At 45.1% G+C, this 17,135-nt stretch overlaps 1 protein-coding gene across 1 annotated transcript in view; it reads right to left on the bottom strand.

Moving 5' to 3' along the window:
• dnah9l (dynein, axonemal, heavy polypeptide 9 like) overlaps positions 1-17,135 on the bottom strand; it is a 509,143-nt gene that overhangs the window by 89,907 nt on the left and 402,101 nt on the right. The window contains exon 64 of the mRNA XM_078227708.1: positions 9,123-9,358. Coding sequence (XP_078083834.1) covers positions 9,123-9,358 — 236 coding nt within the window. The remainder of the gene's footprint in view (positions 1-9,122; positions 9,359-17,135) is intronic.

A 17,135-nucleotide genomic window follows, 5' to 3' on the forward strand; every position in this document is an offset into this window, starting at 1 on the left:
GGGGTGGGGGTGAGTTAATAGATTGTAATGAACAAAGCATCGTAGCTGTGAGGGACAGCTCGGTGGATAGGATATTGGTATGTAGATAGGCTGGAAAATTGGGCGGGGATCCTGGATTCAATCCTGGACCGGGGAGCGGCGCGGGCTTGGAGGGCCGAAGGGCCTGTTCCTGTGCTGTATTGTTCTTTGTTCTTGATCAATTGAGTCAGTGGGCTGAAGAATGGCAGATGGAGTTTAATTTAGATAAATGCGAGATGATCCATTTTGATAGATCGAACCAGGGAAGTTCTAATGGTTGGGCATTGGGAAGAGTCATAGAACAAAGAGATCTAGGGGTACAGGTTCATAGTTCCTTGAAAGTGGAGTCAAAGGTGGACAGGGTGGTGAAGAAGGCATTCGGCATGCTTGGTTTCATTGGTCAGAACATTGAATACAGGAGTTGGGACATCTTGTTGAAGTTGTACAAGACATTGGTAAGGCCACACTTGGAATATTGTGTACAATTCTGGTCACCCTATTGTAGAAAGGATATTATTAAACTAGAAAGAGCGTGGAAAAGAATTACTAGGATGCTACTGAGACTTGATGGTTTGAGTTATAAGGAGAGGCTTGATAGACTGGGACTTTTTTCCTTGGAGCATAGGAGGCTTAGGGGTGAACTTATAGAGGTCTATAAAATAATGAGGGGCATAGATGAGGTAGATAGTCAACACCTTTTCCTAAAAGGTAGAGAATCTAAAACTAGAGGGCATGAGTTTGGGGAGAGATACAAAAGGGTGCAGAGGGGCAATTTTTTCACAGAGGGTGGTGAGTGTCTGGAATGAGCTGCCAGAGTTAGTAGTAGAGGCGGGTACAATTTTGTCTTTTAAAAAGCATTAAGTCAGTTACATGGCTGGAGGGATATGGGCCATACACAGGCAATTGGGGCTAGCTTAATGGTAAAAGTGGGCGGCATAGACAAGTTGGGCCGAAGGCCCTGTTTCAATGTTATAAACCTTTATGTCTCAATGACAAGAAGCTCAAAGAACATATTGAAGATAGTGCAGGATATGAAGAAAAGATGACTTTCCTACCACTAGGGTAAGGTGTGTATTTTCTATAGCACTGGTATAATATCCACACTTGCTTCAGTGTAAGGCAGGTTTGCTACAGGCAATGGGATTGCGGTATCGGCATGAGAAAATAGAGCTGTACCATCTTCAACAATTGAATAAACTGCCAGACTGGGATCTTGGTGAAATTCCTGCATAGAACTCTTCAATACTCTTCAAGTGTATAAGCTCTGTAGTTTGGGTCCCTATTTCTTCATGGAAAAAATTATTTAAATGTATCCATGACTTGCTGGTGAGATTCAAATGTGAGCTGTAGCTTACATTCATGCAAATTAATAAGCTCTGAACATCCTCTATTGGTTTGATCCAACTTGTAATCAAGTATCTCTTTTTTTCCCTGAATAGCTTGCTGTTGTCAGCCAGCAATTGTTGGTGTATATCATTGGTGGATTCAATGAGACAAATAGATGAAATCAGCTCTTTAGTACCTTCTTCAATGGTAGGATGAAACTCCTTCAACAAGACAAGAGATTTCAGTGACATTGACAGTGGAGTCAAAGAGTATGACAAGATCTTGGATCTTTTCCTCCAACTCTTCATCTGTTTCTGCAATGGCTTCATTCTAATGAACTCTGTCAGAAAAGAGCCAACGGGTCTAGAAGCTCCTTTGGTCACTGTCTTTTTCAGTGCCTTTTATTTCTACACCTTCGAGCTCATCTAAGAAAAGTGAGAGATCTACCAACTCCTCCTGTGGTCCAGTGGATGGAGTTTCCACAAAAAAGTGTGACTCACAGTGTAATGAATGAACTTCAAGTGCTATTTCAAAATCTGTCAGTCCTCGAACCAACTTTGGAACTTCAGCTTTGAGAATTGCTTTGCTGTCCTCTCATAATATCGCATTGAGTATGTGTATAAGACCAAGTCTTAAAAACGCTAATGTATAAATCAGAGAAATTTCATGATTCTGTAAGATATAAAGGGTTTTGTTAATTTCTTTACCTTCACGTCTGAGGGTTGTAATGAACTGACCCTTCACTTTGAAATCTGTGCTTACAGGCCCTTATAACTTCAAGTTAGATTTTTAAAAATTATTTGTTCATGAGGTGTGGGTGTTGCTAGCTGGGCCAGCATTTATTGTCTATCCTTAATTGCCCTTGAGAAAGTAGTGATGGGCTGCCTTCTGGAACTACTGCAGTCCATGTGTTGTAGGAACACCCACAGTGCTGTTAGCAAGGGAGTTCCAGGATTTTGACCCAGTGACAATGAAGGAATGATGACATAGTTCCAAGTCAGGATGCTGTGTGACTTGATGGGAAGCTTTCAAATGTTGGTATTCCCATGCATCTGCTGCCCTTGTCCTTCTAGGTGGTAGAGGACATGGGTTTAAAAGGTGTTGTCAAGAGGAATGGCTGGATTTTTACTTCCTTAAGCCAGTGTTGAAGCCTGTCCAAATTCTCTGATAAGAGGGAGACCCCTGCCTCGCTATCCAGTTTGAATTCTGTTATAGAAAGGATATTATTGCCTGTTCTAGTTTTCTTCCCTCAAATTGATCTACAAAACTGTTTAAAATATCCTGGTCCTGCCACAGAGAAAATATTCAGCTCTCCTGGCTGGGCGTTGTCTGTTGGTGCTGTATCTGGAGCACCTTAGCATAAGTGCAATAGATTTCCCTGTCCTTCAGTGGCTTTGGTGGGTGGGCCTCCTGACTTTGTGCCTACATACTGGGTTGGCCCCTCCTGAACCTTGACATCCCCCCAAATTACACTCCAATTCAGCCATCACAACTTCACCTGCCTCACAATCTGTTTAGACTTCTCTAAGTTCAAATCCTCGCCTGATTTAACAAACTCAACAGTGCATTATTGAGTATGCTATGATGCAGTCGCAAATCAACTTATACTTTAGGGCTTCCTAACTGCAGGAACTAGCCAACTAGAACAAGGAACATGACCTTTGGCTTCTCTGGCTGAATCTAACTATATAACTAGATTCTTCCTAGGGCTGAAGCAATTATTGAGGGCCTCCATAATCTCATTCAATGTACCAATATCTCCTCAATACCTTGTTGTGCCAGAATGTCAGCTATGGCCCCAACTATATATAAAAAGGTATGAACCTGGTGTTTCCTTGTAAACTCAAAGCCATTCTGTTCCTTTCGAACTGTCTCTTCTGGAGCTCCCATTGTTGTCCTTGCTGCAGACCCTCAATGTATTGGAAAGGCTGCGGAAAAGGTAGTAGCTGTTCGATAGCAATCAATATCGTGTGTGTCTCACTGTCCACCCAAAGTGGTACTTTTCAGTTTTGTTCTTCGTCTCTGCAAAGTCAATCTGCTTCAAGGTCTTCACCTGTGGGTTAGCAATCTGTGGCCTCAGTTTCTTAAACTGTGGGGTGCAGAGGAGATTCACCAAGATGCTACCTGGGATGGAACATTTAAGTTATGAAGAGAGGTTGAATCGGCTTGGGTTGTTTTTGTTGGAGTGGAGAAGACTGAGGGGTGACCTGATTGTGGTGTTGAAGATTATCAGGGGCATGGACAGATTGGATAGGGAGCAGTTGTTCCCCTTAGTTGAAGGGTCAGTCACCTCTCCCGCTCTCTTGCCCCTGCAGGGAAGAGTAATCTGTGGCTGGTAGTGTACCAGTGATGGTGTATCCCTTTACAGGCCCAGCTTGGTCCTTCTCCAGTGTCTCCTCTTGGACTTGTACTGATCTTGCAGCTGGTTTTCATGCGGATCCACTGTGAAGTCGGCCGGTTCTGCTTCACCTTCTTCGCAAGGAATTGCTTCATCCTGAAGGTTTTCTGGGATGGCATGGCCGCGCGTCCACTCCGGCAGGAGGGATTCGTTCCTCCAGTGGGGAGGAGGGATCGCCCGCAGAGTGGGGGTGGACCCCCCTGCCCCCTCCTTCCCCACCGATTAGAACATAGAACATAGAACATTACAGCGCAGAACAGGCCCTTCGGCCCACGATGTTGCACCGACCAGTTAAAAAAAAAACTGTGACCCTCCAACCTAAACCAATTTCTTTTCGTCCATGAACCTATCTACGGATCTCTTAAACGCCCCCAAACTAGGCGCATTTACTACTGATGCTGGCAGGGCATTCCAATCCCTCACCACCCTCTGGGTAAAGAACCTACCCCTGACATCGGTTCTATAACTACCCCCCCTCAATTTAAAGCCATGCCCCCTCGTGCTGGATTTCTCCATCAGAGGAAAAAGGCTATCACTATCCACCCTATCTAAACCTCTAATCATCTTATATGTTTCAATAAGATCCCCTCTTAGCCGCCGCCTTTCCAGCGAAAACAATCCCAAATCCCTCAGCCTCTCCTCATAGGATCTCCCCTCCATACCAGGCAACATCCTGGTAAACCTCCTCTGCACCCTCTCCAAAGCCTCCACATCCTTCCTGTAATGTGGGGACCAGAACTGCACACAGTACTCCAAGTGCGGCCGCACCAGAGTTGTGTACAGTTGCAACATAACGCTACGACTCCTAAATTCAATCCCCCTACCAATAAACGCCAAGACACCATATGCCTTCTTAACAACCTTATCTACTTGATTCCCAACTTTCAGGGATCTATGCACACATACACCTAGATCCCTCTGCTCCTCCACACTATTCAAAGTCCTCCCGTTAGCCCTATACTCAACACATCTGTTATTCCTACCAAAGTGAATTACCTCACACTTCTCCGCATTAAACTCCATCCGCCACCTCTCGGCCCAACTTTGCAACCTGTCTAAGTCTTCCTGCAAACTACGACACCCTTCCTCACTGTCTCCCCACTGATTGGCCGTAGACTGGCAGTGGACCCCCCTGCCCCCTCGCTCCCCACTGATCGGCCACAGACTGGCAGCGGACCCCCCCCGACCAGAGGATGATCTGGGTGTGTGTGTGTGTCGTGTCCCCCCCCCCCCCCCCCCCCGGAGGATGACCGTCAGAGAGCCACTCTCTCCGCTTTTTTTTTCTTTCACGCCCGGGCACGCTCTGTCAGATTTTTTTTAACTTGCGCATGCGCAGCTCAGAGCTCCGATCAGTCCACCAGTGCTAAGCCCCGCCCACAGCGCGAATTGGACTGGAGCCGACAAAACGCGTATGGGCGCGCTGGAAAGAGGATTCCAGGCGCAGATCTATTTGACACCCGGATTTGGAACTTAGACTCAAAATAGTAAAATCAGGCCCTCTACCTCCAAAGCCATCTCCATGCTGCTGGAACAATTCCAGCCATGGTTTCTGTTGGATCCTTTCCATGCACCAGTGGAAGGGTTTTTCAATGGTGCCATTAGCCACATCCTTAGGATCTGCAAGGAGCCACATGCAGAGTCAGCATGGGGCTTTGAATACCTGTGGGATATTTAACTAGTGCAGAATGAAGACATCAGTATAGCTCCCTGGAACATTTGTACAAACATGCATAATTATTTCCTGATGGTTACATAGCAGCTGAACATTAATGGACTGGAAATTATTTTGATTGCCAAGTATTGCTGGTTGATCCGAGAGTGCTTTGCTTGTCACATGGTTGTAATCTCTGATTCCTCTGGACTTGGTGGCAATCCAACAATTGCAGCAAATCTAAGTTCCCTCTTGTTCTAACAGGCCTGATCGATTGCAAAGTGTACATAAGTAGCAAACATGGCATTGGTCATCTGGGTGATGTACTTATGTGCAGCAGATTGTGAAATCTTGCAAGTATCGGGCAGCAGATCCATGAAAGGTGCTGGAGATGAAGAAATTCAGGGCTGCAATGACCTTGCCATTCAATGGCTATGCATGCTCATTTGGTCCACTGGGCAGGAGATATTCTTCCAGGAGGTGGCAAATGTAAGCACTGACCTGTCAAGAAAGTCTGAGCCACCAGAGGCACAGTTGCTCAGACATTTCTAGAAAACTGATCCTTTCTCAGTTTACCTGTACTGAGTGTATCACTTCCTGGCAGTTGGAGCTCTGTGTTTATCATATCGTAAGAAGTTTAACAACACCAGGTTAAAGTTGAACAGGTTTATTTGGTAGCAAATGCCACTAACTTTCGGAACAGGCTGTCCCTTCGTCAGATGAACTGGAGAAATGCTCACAAACAGGGCGTACAGAGACACAAACTCAATTTACAGAATAATGATTGGAATGCAGTCTTTACAGATAATCAAGACTTAAAGGTACAAACAATGTGAATGGAGGGAGCATTAAGCACAGGTTAAAGAGATGTGTATTGTCTCCAGACAGGACAGCCAGTGAGATTCTGCAAGTCCAGACAAGCTGTGGGGGTCACAGATAGTGTGACATGAACCCAAGATCCCGGTTGAGGCCGTCCTCATGTGTGCGGAACTTGGCTATCAGTTTCTGCTCACGACTCTGCGCTGTCGTGTGTCGTGAAGGCCGCCTTGGAGAACACTTACGCGAAGATCAGAGACCGAATGCCCGTGACCGCTGAAGTGCTCCCCAACAGGAAGAGAACAGTCTTGCCTGGTGATTGTCGAGTGGTGTTCATTCATCCGTTGTCGTAGCGTCTGCATGGTTTCCCCAATGTACCATGCCTCGGGACATCCTTTCCTGCAGCGTATCAGGTAGTCAACGTTGGTCGAGTTGCAAGAGTATGTACCGTGTACCTGGTGGATGGTGTTTTCACGTGAGATGATGGCATCTGTGTCGATGATCCGGCACGTCTTGCAGAGGTTGCTGTGGCAGCGTTGTGTGGTGTCGTGGTCACTGTTCTCCTGAAGGCTGGGTAGTTTGCTGCAGACAATGGTCTGTTTGAGGTTGTGCGGTTGTTTGAAGGCAAGAAGTGGGGGTGTGGGGATGGCCTTGGCGAGATGTTCGCCTTCATCAATGACATGTTGAAGGCTCTGGAGGAGATGCCGTAGCTTCTCCGCTCCGGGGAAGTACTGGACGACGAAGGGGTACTCTGTCCACCGTGTCCCGTGTTTGTCTTCTGAGGAGGTCAGTGCGCTTTTTCGCTTTGGCGTGTCGGAACTGTCGATCGATGAGTCGAGCGCCATATTCTATTCTTATGAGGGCATCTTTCAGCGTCTGGAGGTGTCTGTTGCGATCCTCCCTGTAAAGACTGCATTCCAATCATTATTCTGTAAATTGAGTTTGTGTCTCTGTGTGCCCTGTTTGTGAGCATTTCTCCACTCCACCTGACGAAGGGACAGCCTGTTTCGAAAGCTAGTGGCATTTGCTACCAAATAAACCTGTTGGACTTTAACCCGGTGTTGTTAAACTTCTTACTGTGTTTACCCCAGTCCAACGCTGGCATCTCCACATCATGTTTATCATATCGGCCATATGGAACGGAGGGTGGCTGATGAGAAAGATGATCCTACTCGAGTTGCTTCTGCTGGATCTCCTCTTGCTACTAGTAACTGCTCCTCTTGACCAAGGTACAACTGAATGAGCTGCTCACATGCTGCTGTGAAGGCTGGTAGCTAGGAGGACCCCCCCAACAACTGATAAATTGGCGGACAGCTGATCCACATTCAATCCCTAACTGCTCGTAAACCTCCTGATTCAGCTCTGTGGTTTTTTTCTCAGCCTATTTCCCCAGGGCCAGGGAAATCCTCCTCGTGCACTCTTCTACCACATCAGGCACATTCTCTAAACATTCTATTGGGCTATTATTGTTGCACCCTTTCCTTCCTGCAGAAGGAAACCATATGCAGGGTGAGGCGGTGAATGGTGACTAGAAAAATTAGAGATTGCCTGTTTACCTTGTCCCCACCCCAGGAGGGTACATCAGATATCATAAGTTGGAGGCACATTATGGCCATGGCAATTGACAGTGCTGAATGACAGGCTGCAAAGGGTTTCTTCAAACTTATTTCTATCTGGTGTTACACTAAGAGTGTCAAACATAAAGCCATGGTTGGGTGCACAGCATTGTTAACAAGTGTAAGAACAGTACACAGGAACTTCACCTTACTATCACTTATTTTGAAAGCTCCATAGCTGGCAGACTAAACCTTAAAGAATATCTTGTGCATAAACTCATGTAAAATATACTCAGCCTTTTATATCTGTGTCTTTGTCCTTTTCGATATAAATAGGTCATGGGTTGTCCCACTAGTTTGCTGCCATTCATAGTGGCCCTGTGTGCAGTGTGTTGAGACATTCTCCCACATTGGTTGTCTCCCCTGCCATGTGGTAGCTTCTCCGACAAGAAGTAAATATGGGTTAATATTTGCCACAACAAGAGTTTTGATCTTTGTCATGTATGAGCCAGCTAGCCATAGTGTGCAGTGTATGTTTTTGACAGAAGAAGTAGCATGTGCGGGTATGAAGGAGAATTAATTGCAAGGGCAGTACCAGTTTATGAAGTAGAAAAGAAGCGCAGTAAAGTGTTCTGTGCTAACTTATGGATAGCAGTAGGGAGGTGAAGGATTGATGATTCTGAGACAAAGATAGCCTTAGGTAGTGATGTATGAGATGTGAAGGGGAGTCTTGAATTTGCATTCTGATGAGATCATGAAATTCCTTTATGACCGAAATCAAATTTTGGAAATTATGCTACTCACATTCACAAATTATGCCACTTCTGCCAAACCTGTTATACCACTATACTTGGTACCTGCTAACCACCAGAGGCAAGGATGCTCTCCTTCTTCTTCTGAATTTAGCTTATCCACGATAAATGTTTCTTGGGTAAAATTATTTTACCCAAGAACATTTTCCAAGAGCTGCACTCTTGCTTTAGTCATAAAAATGCAACTCCCCTTTCATTTGTTACAGATTCTTAAGAATCTGCAATAGTTCTAAACTTCTCTCATCCCGATTGGCAAATTGCATATTTCACGCTGACAGCTGCATAACCTATATAAATAAGTAGTGACCTGGAATCTTCTCCAGAAAGCCTGTCTCACACCAACCATCTCCTCTCACTTTCCTGCTGGATGGCCAAACCAACTCAATGTAATTATCAGAGTTGAAAAAGATGCAGCTTTTTCTTTAAAGGGTAGGGAACAGGTTCACATGAAAGGTAGATGACGACCCTTTTCTGACTGTTGCATCTTAAAGATTAACTTTGTTTTTTGCACATTCTGGCTGCAGATTAAGCAGTCATTCTCTCACCCCTTTTGACCCAAATTAATGACTTTCAAGCGTGTGCCATATTTGCTTTTGATCCATTTGATTCCCTGGAGTTGAGGATCAATCAAGAGTGGCCATCGTTCACAGTTGGAAAAAATTGTGGCATTTTCAGTGGACGTTTTATCACTGGGCAAGCCTTCATTGTTCCAGGCTGCAATTGTTGCATCATCTGTGAGCAAGGCAACAGCATCCAAACCTTCAGTCATTGGAATTGGAACCTAGGTCAAGAAAGTTAATTCATTTAATGCATTTTGAATTCTTTAATTAATTTCTTGCTAAAACCTTGCTATAGGAAAGCCAAACTTACACAAAATTGTTTATCTTTGCTGATTTTAAACTAGTAAAAGTAAAACTCAAAGGAGCATGTGGACAATTTATCTTGAATTTTCCACATTAAATGAGCTTAATATTTTCTTCTACATAAATTTTACGATATTACCTGTGCGAATGAGCGAGGTATTTAAACATAATTTTAAAATCTTAGTTCTATCATGTTAAGGAAATTCTTATTATTTATTATGATCCAAAATACCTCTGTTGAAACTATATTTTTTGTTTGGATGGAAGTGTACCATTTGCCTACTTACACCATTATTGTATTTGTCCAATACACAGATAGAATCATGGAAATCATGGAATCATAGAAACCGTACAGTGCAGCAGGAGGCCATTTGGCCCATTGAGTCTGCATTGACGACAATACCACCCAGGCCCTATCCCCCTAATATTTACCTCGCTAATTCCTCTAACCTACGCATTCTGGGACACTAAGGGGCAATTTAGCATGGTCAATGCGCCTAACCCGTCCATCTTTGGATTGTGGGAGAAAACCAGAGTACCCAGAGAAAACCCACGCAGACACGGGGAGAACGTGCAAACTCCACACAGACAGTGACCCAAGCTGGGAATCAAACCCAAGTCCCTAGAGCTATGAGGCAGCAGTGCTAACCTTTGTGCTTATGGTTCAAAATTAAATGGGTTAATACTGGTTACTACAGCATATGTAGCATAGATAGAATAGAATAGAATTAGAGTATTAACCTATTCGTTAGCTTGTAAGATAGGCAAAATCTTTTCATGATGGAAAAGTTCCTCATGGTCTCAAAGTCAGCCTAATATAGTTTTATATTAAAGATATATTCATAGTTCAGACATTTGAATGCAGTGCCAATGTGGATGCAAAGCCCCAAATCTGGGCTCCAAAGTGCTTCTGGTATTGGTGCTGCAGAAGTCTGGAAGTGCTGAAAATGGTGGCTGCTCCATTTCTGACATGTGCAGATTGTCATGTTTGGAAGTATGGGCCTGTTGTTCTGGCAGTGTGCAGTTAGTAGATGGTGACGTCACTCAGCTGACGCCACTAATTGGTGCCTAACTTGCAATTTTAGACCTTGTAGCTCCTGTTAAAGGCCTCTTAAACATTCACAGCTGAACACATGTTAAGCTGCATGAGGGTCTATCCCATGATTGCTCTAACAGCATTGATTTGGGACTTTCAGCTGAGATGCTTTTGACTTTCTTTTGCTGTTGTAGGATTAGTGAATGCTGCTCTTGGTGGAGCATCTACAGGTTTTTGGAGTCAGAAGGGAGCTGTACTGGATTTTCCCAAGTATTTGGTAGAGTTGGAAGTTTTCTGAGCAGAAAGCCAGCTCTCTCTCTCATGGGGGCTAGAGTTGCACTTACTCCTGGGCTGCAACACAAGATGGAAATGGAGCACAGACAGCAGAAAGGGAAAGTTGTGTGCAGAGGGAAGGAAAAAAAGGCTCTTATTAGGAGGTCCTACTCACTGAGAATCTTGTGCTATCTCCATTTCAGCCAGGAGCATTGTCTGAGGCGGCTACAATTCACCAAAGATGGTCACAGAACTGCAGGGCAAGGTGCAGGTGGCGCTACCAGTGACCATCAGGATCACCACAGCTCTGAATTTCAATACCTTCCTGGCTGGAGCTGGCAACATCGCCAACATCTCAGAGTTCACCATGTATCAATTCATTAGGCAAGAGAGATGGCAGAAGGAAAGGAGACTTCATTGTCTTCTTTGAGCAGAAAGGAGAGAGTGGGCAAGTGGTTTTGTCAGGGTAGCATAATTTCCAATGCTGCAAGAAGCCATTAACTGTATACACTTGATTCTGCAAGTACAGTACTCCAACAGGGGAAAGGACTGGAACTGCAAGGAATCAATCCCCTTAAAATGCAGTTGGTATGTGACCATGAAAAGAGTTGACATGAGTTGATTGTTGCGCGCTATTCTGGCAGCAGCCATGACACTTTGATTCTGTACCCAGCATATTCAAGTAACAACGGCGAACCAGAAAGTGGTTGGTTGGTGACAAGGGCTACGTGGCTGAGGATACCTCTCCACCACCCAAACACTTAGAAATAGAAATCATAGAAACCTTACAGTGCAGAAGGAGGCCATTTGGCCCATCGAGTCTGCACCGACCACAATCCCACCCAGGCCCTACCCCCACATATTTTACCCGCTAATCCCTCTAACCTACACATCCCAGGACTCTAAGGGGCAATTTTTTAACCTGGCCAATCAACCTAACCCGCACATCTTTGGACTGTGGGAGGAAACCGGAGCACCCGGAGGAAACCCACGCAGACACGAGGAGAATGTGCAAAGTCCACACAGACAGTGACCCGAGCCGAGAATCGAACCCGGGACCCTGGAGCTGTGAAGCAGCAGTGCTAACCACTGTGCTACCGTGCCGCCCCAGTGTTCAAACAATGTTACCAGAACACCATAGAGCAAACCACTGGCATTTTCAATTGAAAAGAACCAAAGAGTGCTCAGTGTTTGTGGGTATAGTGCTCAAGGACCAGTAAAGGAATACAACTGATAGGAAAATGAGGAAAATGTGTTTGTTTGGTGCAGCTGCTGGGCAGGCTTTCCCAGTGAATTTGTCATACCCATCTATTATCAGATGGAGGTAAGATAATTTAAATATGACAGCCCATGTCACTATGGGCATCTTCAGTGTCCGCTTATTCAGGAGGCCACAACTGTTGCAGTGTGTGCCATAGAACCATAGAAAGGTTATAGCACAGGAGGCCATTTGGCCTAGCTTGTCCAAGCCAGCCTAAGGACACCCAGGTCCCCTTTTTAATTCCATATTCCTGTACCTAGCCCATAACCCTGTAGCTTACATTACTTAAGGTGCAAATTCAGGTGCTTGCCTCCACCATCAACTCAGGTTACGAATTTCAGACACCCACCACCCTTTGCATAAAAAAAACCTTCCTCCTGTTCCCTCTACGCTTACTGCCACTTATCTTGAGTCTATGTTCCCTGGTTCTATCTAGAATTCTCCACCAAGGAAAACAATTTTATCCTGTCCACTTTATCTTTTCCCCTGATAATTTAGTATCACTTCTATCAAGTCACCCCTCAGCCTTCTTTGTTCCAAGGAAAATAACCCCAATCTATCCAATCTCTCCTTAGAGCGACACTTCTCTAGCCCTGGCAACATTCTTGTAAACCTCCTCTGCACTCTCTCCAGATCAATTACACCTTCCTGTAATATGGTGACCAGAACTGCACACAATATTCCAATTGTGACCTCACCAGTGTTTTATACAATTCCAACATTATATCCTTACTTTTATATTCTATACCTCTGCTAATAAGGAGAGCATTCCATATGCCTTCTTTACAACCTTGTCTACTTGAACTGCTGCCTTTAGGGACCTGTGTACTTGTATGCCAAGATCACTTCATCTACCCTTCTTAGTATATTCCCATTTATTATGTATTCTCTATAACTGTTTCACCTCCCTAAATGCATTACCTCACACTTCTCTATGTTAAAATCCATCTGCCACTTTACCGCCACTCCACCAACCCATCAATATAGTTTTGTAGATTACAGCTATTCTCTACACGATCCACTACTCAGCCAATCTTCATCTGCAAATTTTCCAATTTAGTTCACGTCCAAATCATGTGAAAACCACTTGAAACAATTTTCCATTTGCAGGGGCATTTATCGACCTTTACCCTTTGTTTCCTGTTACTGAGCCAACTGTTGATCCAGTTTGCCACATTACCCTGTATCCCATGGACTTTTACTTATTGACTAATCTGCCATGTGGGATCTTGTCAAACTCCTTGCTAAAATCCATGAACACAACATCCACTGCACCACCTTCATCAACCCTTCTTGTCACTTTCTCAAAGAATTCATGGAAGCCAGAATCTCCCCCACCCAAGGTTAACATAATTCTCAAATGGCCTTTCAAGCTTAGAGACTATGGCAGAAACAGTGATCCAAACCTGGATCTTCAAGGCGGGCCTCACGTTCGCAAGTACACCTGGTTTAACATAGTGTACTGAGCAGCCACTCTTTGACTAAAGTGGGAACACAGACTACTGACTTGAGAATCATAAGATCATAAGATATAGGAGCAGAGTTAGACCATTCGGCCCATTGAGTCTACTCCACCATTCAATCATGGCTGATAAGTTTCTCAACACCATTCTCCTGGCTTTTCCCTGTAACCTTTGATCCCTTTACCAATCAAGAACCTATGTCTCTCTGTCTTAAGTCCACTCAATAACCTTGCCTCTGCAGCCTTCTGTGGCAATGAATTCCATAGATTCACCACTCTCTGGCTGAAGAAATTCCTCCTCATCTCGGTTCTAAAGAGTCCCCTTACTCTGAGGCTGTGCTCTCGGATCCTAGCTTCTCCTACTAATGGAATCATCTTCCTATGTCCACTCTATCCAGGTCTTTCAGTATTCTGTAAGTTTCAATGAGATCCCCCCTCATCCTTCTAAACTCCATCAAGTATAGACCCAAAGTCCTCAAATGCTTCTCATACGTCAAGCTTTTAATTCCTGGAATACACTCTCGTGAACCTCCTCTGGATCCTCTCCAGGGCTAGCACATGCGTCCTTAGATGCGGGACCAAAATTGCTCACAATATTCCAAATGTGGTCTGATCAGAGTCTTATAAAGCCTCAGCAGTACATTCCTGCTTTTGTATTCTAGTCCTCTCAAAATGAATGCTAACACTGCAATTGCTTTCCTAACGACCAACTCAACTTGCAAGTTAACCTTAAGAGAATCCTGAACTAAGACATGGTTCCTCCACAGGCCTCCCTATTCTATTAGTCATGATGGCCAGAAATTTTGCTTCTTAAATGGTCCTGTGGAAAGTTTTTAAGAATGCACAATACTGACCTAATTTTCATCTCAATATAATTTATTTTCTTCTGGCCACCTGTGGTGTGTTTCTCAGGCAGGAGGTGGCGCACCTTCAGCTGGATCTCCTGGTCCCGCCACTGTCAATAGGATTTTCCATTGACTCCACCTCACGCTGTGAGGGACCACTGTCGGCAGGACCAGAAGACCCCGCTGGTGTGAACAGCTGGAAACTTTTGGACAGCACTAGAGGCCATCATTTATTACTCATGCCTAATTGTTTTTGAGGAGGTGGTGGTGAGCCAATTTCTTGAACTGCTGCAGTCCATATGGTGTAGGTACACTAATTGTGCTGTTAGGGAGGGAGTTCCACAATGTTGTTTCAGTGAAGGTGAAGGAATAGTGATATAGTTCCAAATCAGATGGTGTGTGGCTTGGAAGATAACTTCTTGGTGGTGATGTTCCCATGTGGTTGCTGCCCTTGTTCTTCTAGGTGGTAGAAAGGGTGGGTTTGGAAGGCACTGTCAAAGAAGCATTCTTGAGTTGCTGCAGTGCACCTTGTATATGGTGAACACTGCTGCCACAGTATGCCAGTGTAGTGGGGGTGAATGTTTAAGGTGTTGGCTGGGGTGCCAGTCAAGTGGACTGCTTTGTCCTGGATTTTGTCAAGCTCCTCAAGTGTTATTGATGCTGCACTTATTCAGGCAAGTGAAGAATATTCCAACATGCTCCTGACTTATGCCTTGTAAATAGTGTACAGGCTTTGGTGGGGTCAGGAGATGAGTAACTCACCACAGAATTCTCAACTTCTGACCTGCTCTTGTAGCCACAGTATTTATATGGCTACTGCAGTTAGGTTTCTGGTCAAAGGTCACGGTCAGGATGTTGATAGTGGAGGATTCAGCAATGGTAATGTTGTTGAATGTCAAGAGGAGATGGGAACATTCTCCCTTGTTGGAAGTGGTCATTGCCTAGTACATATGTGGCCTGAATGCTGCTTACTACATATCAGCCAACGCCAGAATTTTGTCCATGTTTTGCTGTTTGAGGGCACAGGCTGTTTCAGTATCTGAGGTTATAAATAGTATTGAACACTGTGCAATATCAGTGAATGTTCTCACTTCTGATGAATACTTTGCATCGGTATTCACGAAGGAGAGGGGCGTGTTAACCGGGAGTGTCTCGGAGGGAGGTGTTGACCCGTTAGAGAAAATCTCCATTACAAGAGAGGAAGTGTTAGGTTTTTTAGGGAACATTAAAAGAACAAACAAAGAACAAAGAACAATACAGCACAGGAACAGGCCCTTCGGCCCTCCAAGCCCGTGCCGCTCCCCGGTCCAGGATTGAATCCAGGATCCCCGCCCAATTTTCCAGCCTATCTACATACTAATATCCTATCCACCGAGCTGTCCCTCACAGCTATGATGCTTTGTTCATCACAACCTATTAACTCACCCCTATCCCCCCATTCCAGACCATGTGATCTCCAGGGAGAGGCGAAAACCCAGAGTGAAAACCCCAGGGCCAATATGGGGAAAAAAAAATCTGGGAAATTCCTCTCCGACCCCCTGAGGCGATCGAAACGAGTCCAGGAGATCACACTGGCCCTGATCGGAAAATGCTTCCCAACCCTATTCATTTCCACTTCCACGAACACCATATGAATTCCCTGCCCCCGAGACAGGTTCCCAACTATCCACAGTCTCGCTCTGTACTGGCACCAGCAAGATGATCATAGAATGAAGCCTTGAAACGAGAAACAAAGAACAATTAGCCCGCGCCGCTCCCTGGTCCAAACTAGACCACTCTTTTGTATCCCTCCATTCCCACTCCGTTCATATAGCTGTCTAGATAAGTCTTAAACGTTCCCAGTGTGTCCGCCTCCACCACCTTGCCCGGCAACACATTCCAGGCCCCCACGACCCTCTGTGTAAAATATGTCCTTCTGATATCTGTGTTAAACCTCCCCCCGCTTCACCTTGAACCTATGACCCCTCGTGAACGTCACCACCGACCCGGGGAAAAGCTTCCCACCGTTCACCCTATCTATGCCTTTCATAATTTTATACACCTCTATTAAGTCTCCCCTCATCCTCCGTCTTTCCAAGGAGAACAACCCCAGTTTCCCCAATCTCTCCTCATAACCAAGCCCCTCCATACCAGGCAACATCCTGGTAAACCTCCTCTGTACTCTCTCCAAAGCCTCCACGTCCTTCTGGTAGTGTGGCGACCAGAACTGGACGCAGTATTCCAAATGCGGCCGAACCAACGTTCTATACATCTGCAACATCAGACCCCAACTTTTATACTCTATGCCCCGTCCTATAAAGACAAGCATGCCATATGCCTTCTTCACCACCTTCTCCACCTGTGACGTCACCTTCAAAGATCTGTGGACTTGCACACCCAGGTCCCTCTGCGTCTCTACACCCTTTATGGTTCTTCCATTTATCGTGTAGCTCCTCCCTACATTATTCCCACCAAAATGCATCACTTCGCATTTATCAGGATTGAACTCCATCTGCCATTTCTTTGCCCAAATTTCCAGCCTATCTATATCCATCTGTAGCCTCTGACAATGTTCCTCACTATCTGCAAGTCCTGCCAGTTTTGTGTCGTCCGCAAACTTACTGATCACCCCAGTTACTCCTTCTTCCAGATCATTTATATAAATCACAAAAAGCAGAGGTCCCAATACAGAGCCCTGCGGTACACCACTAGTCACAGGCCTCCAGCCGGAAAAAGACCCTTCCACTACCACCCTCTGTCTTCTATGACCAAGCCAGTTCTCCACCCATCTAGCCACCTCCCCCTTTATCCCATTAGATCCAACCTTTTTCACTAGCCT

This window comes from Mustelus asterias, chromosome 14 (assembly GCF_964213995.1).
Source record: "Mustelus asterias chromosome 14, sMusAst1.hap1.1, whole genome shotgun sequence".
NCBI classification, from domain to species: Eukaryota; Metazoa; Chordata; class Chondrichthyes; order Carcharhiniformes; family Triakidae; genus Mustelus; species Mustelus asterias.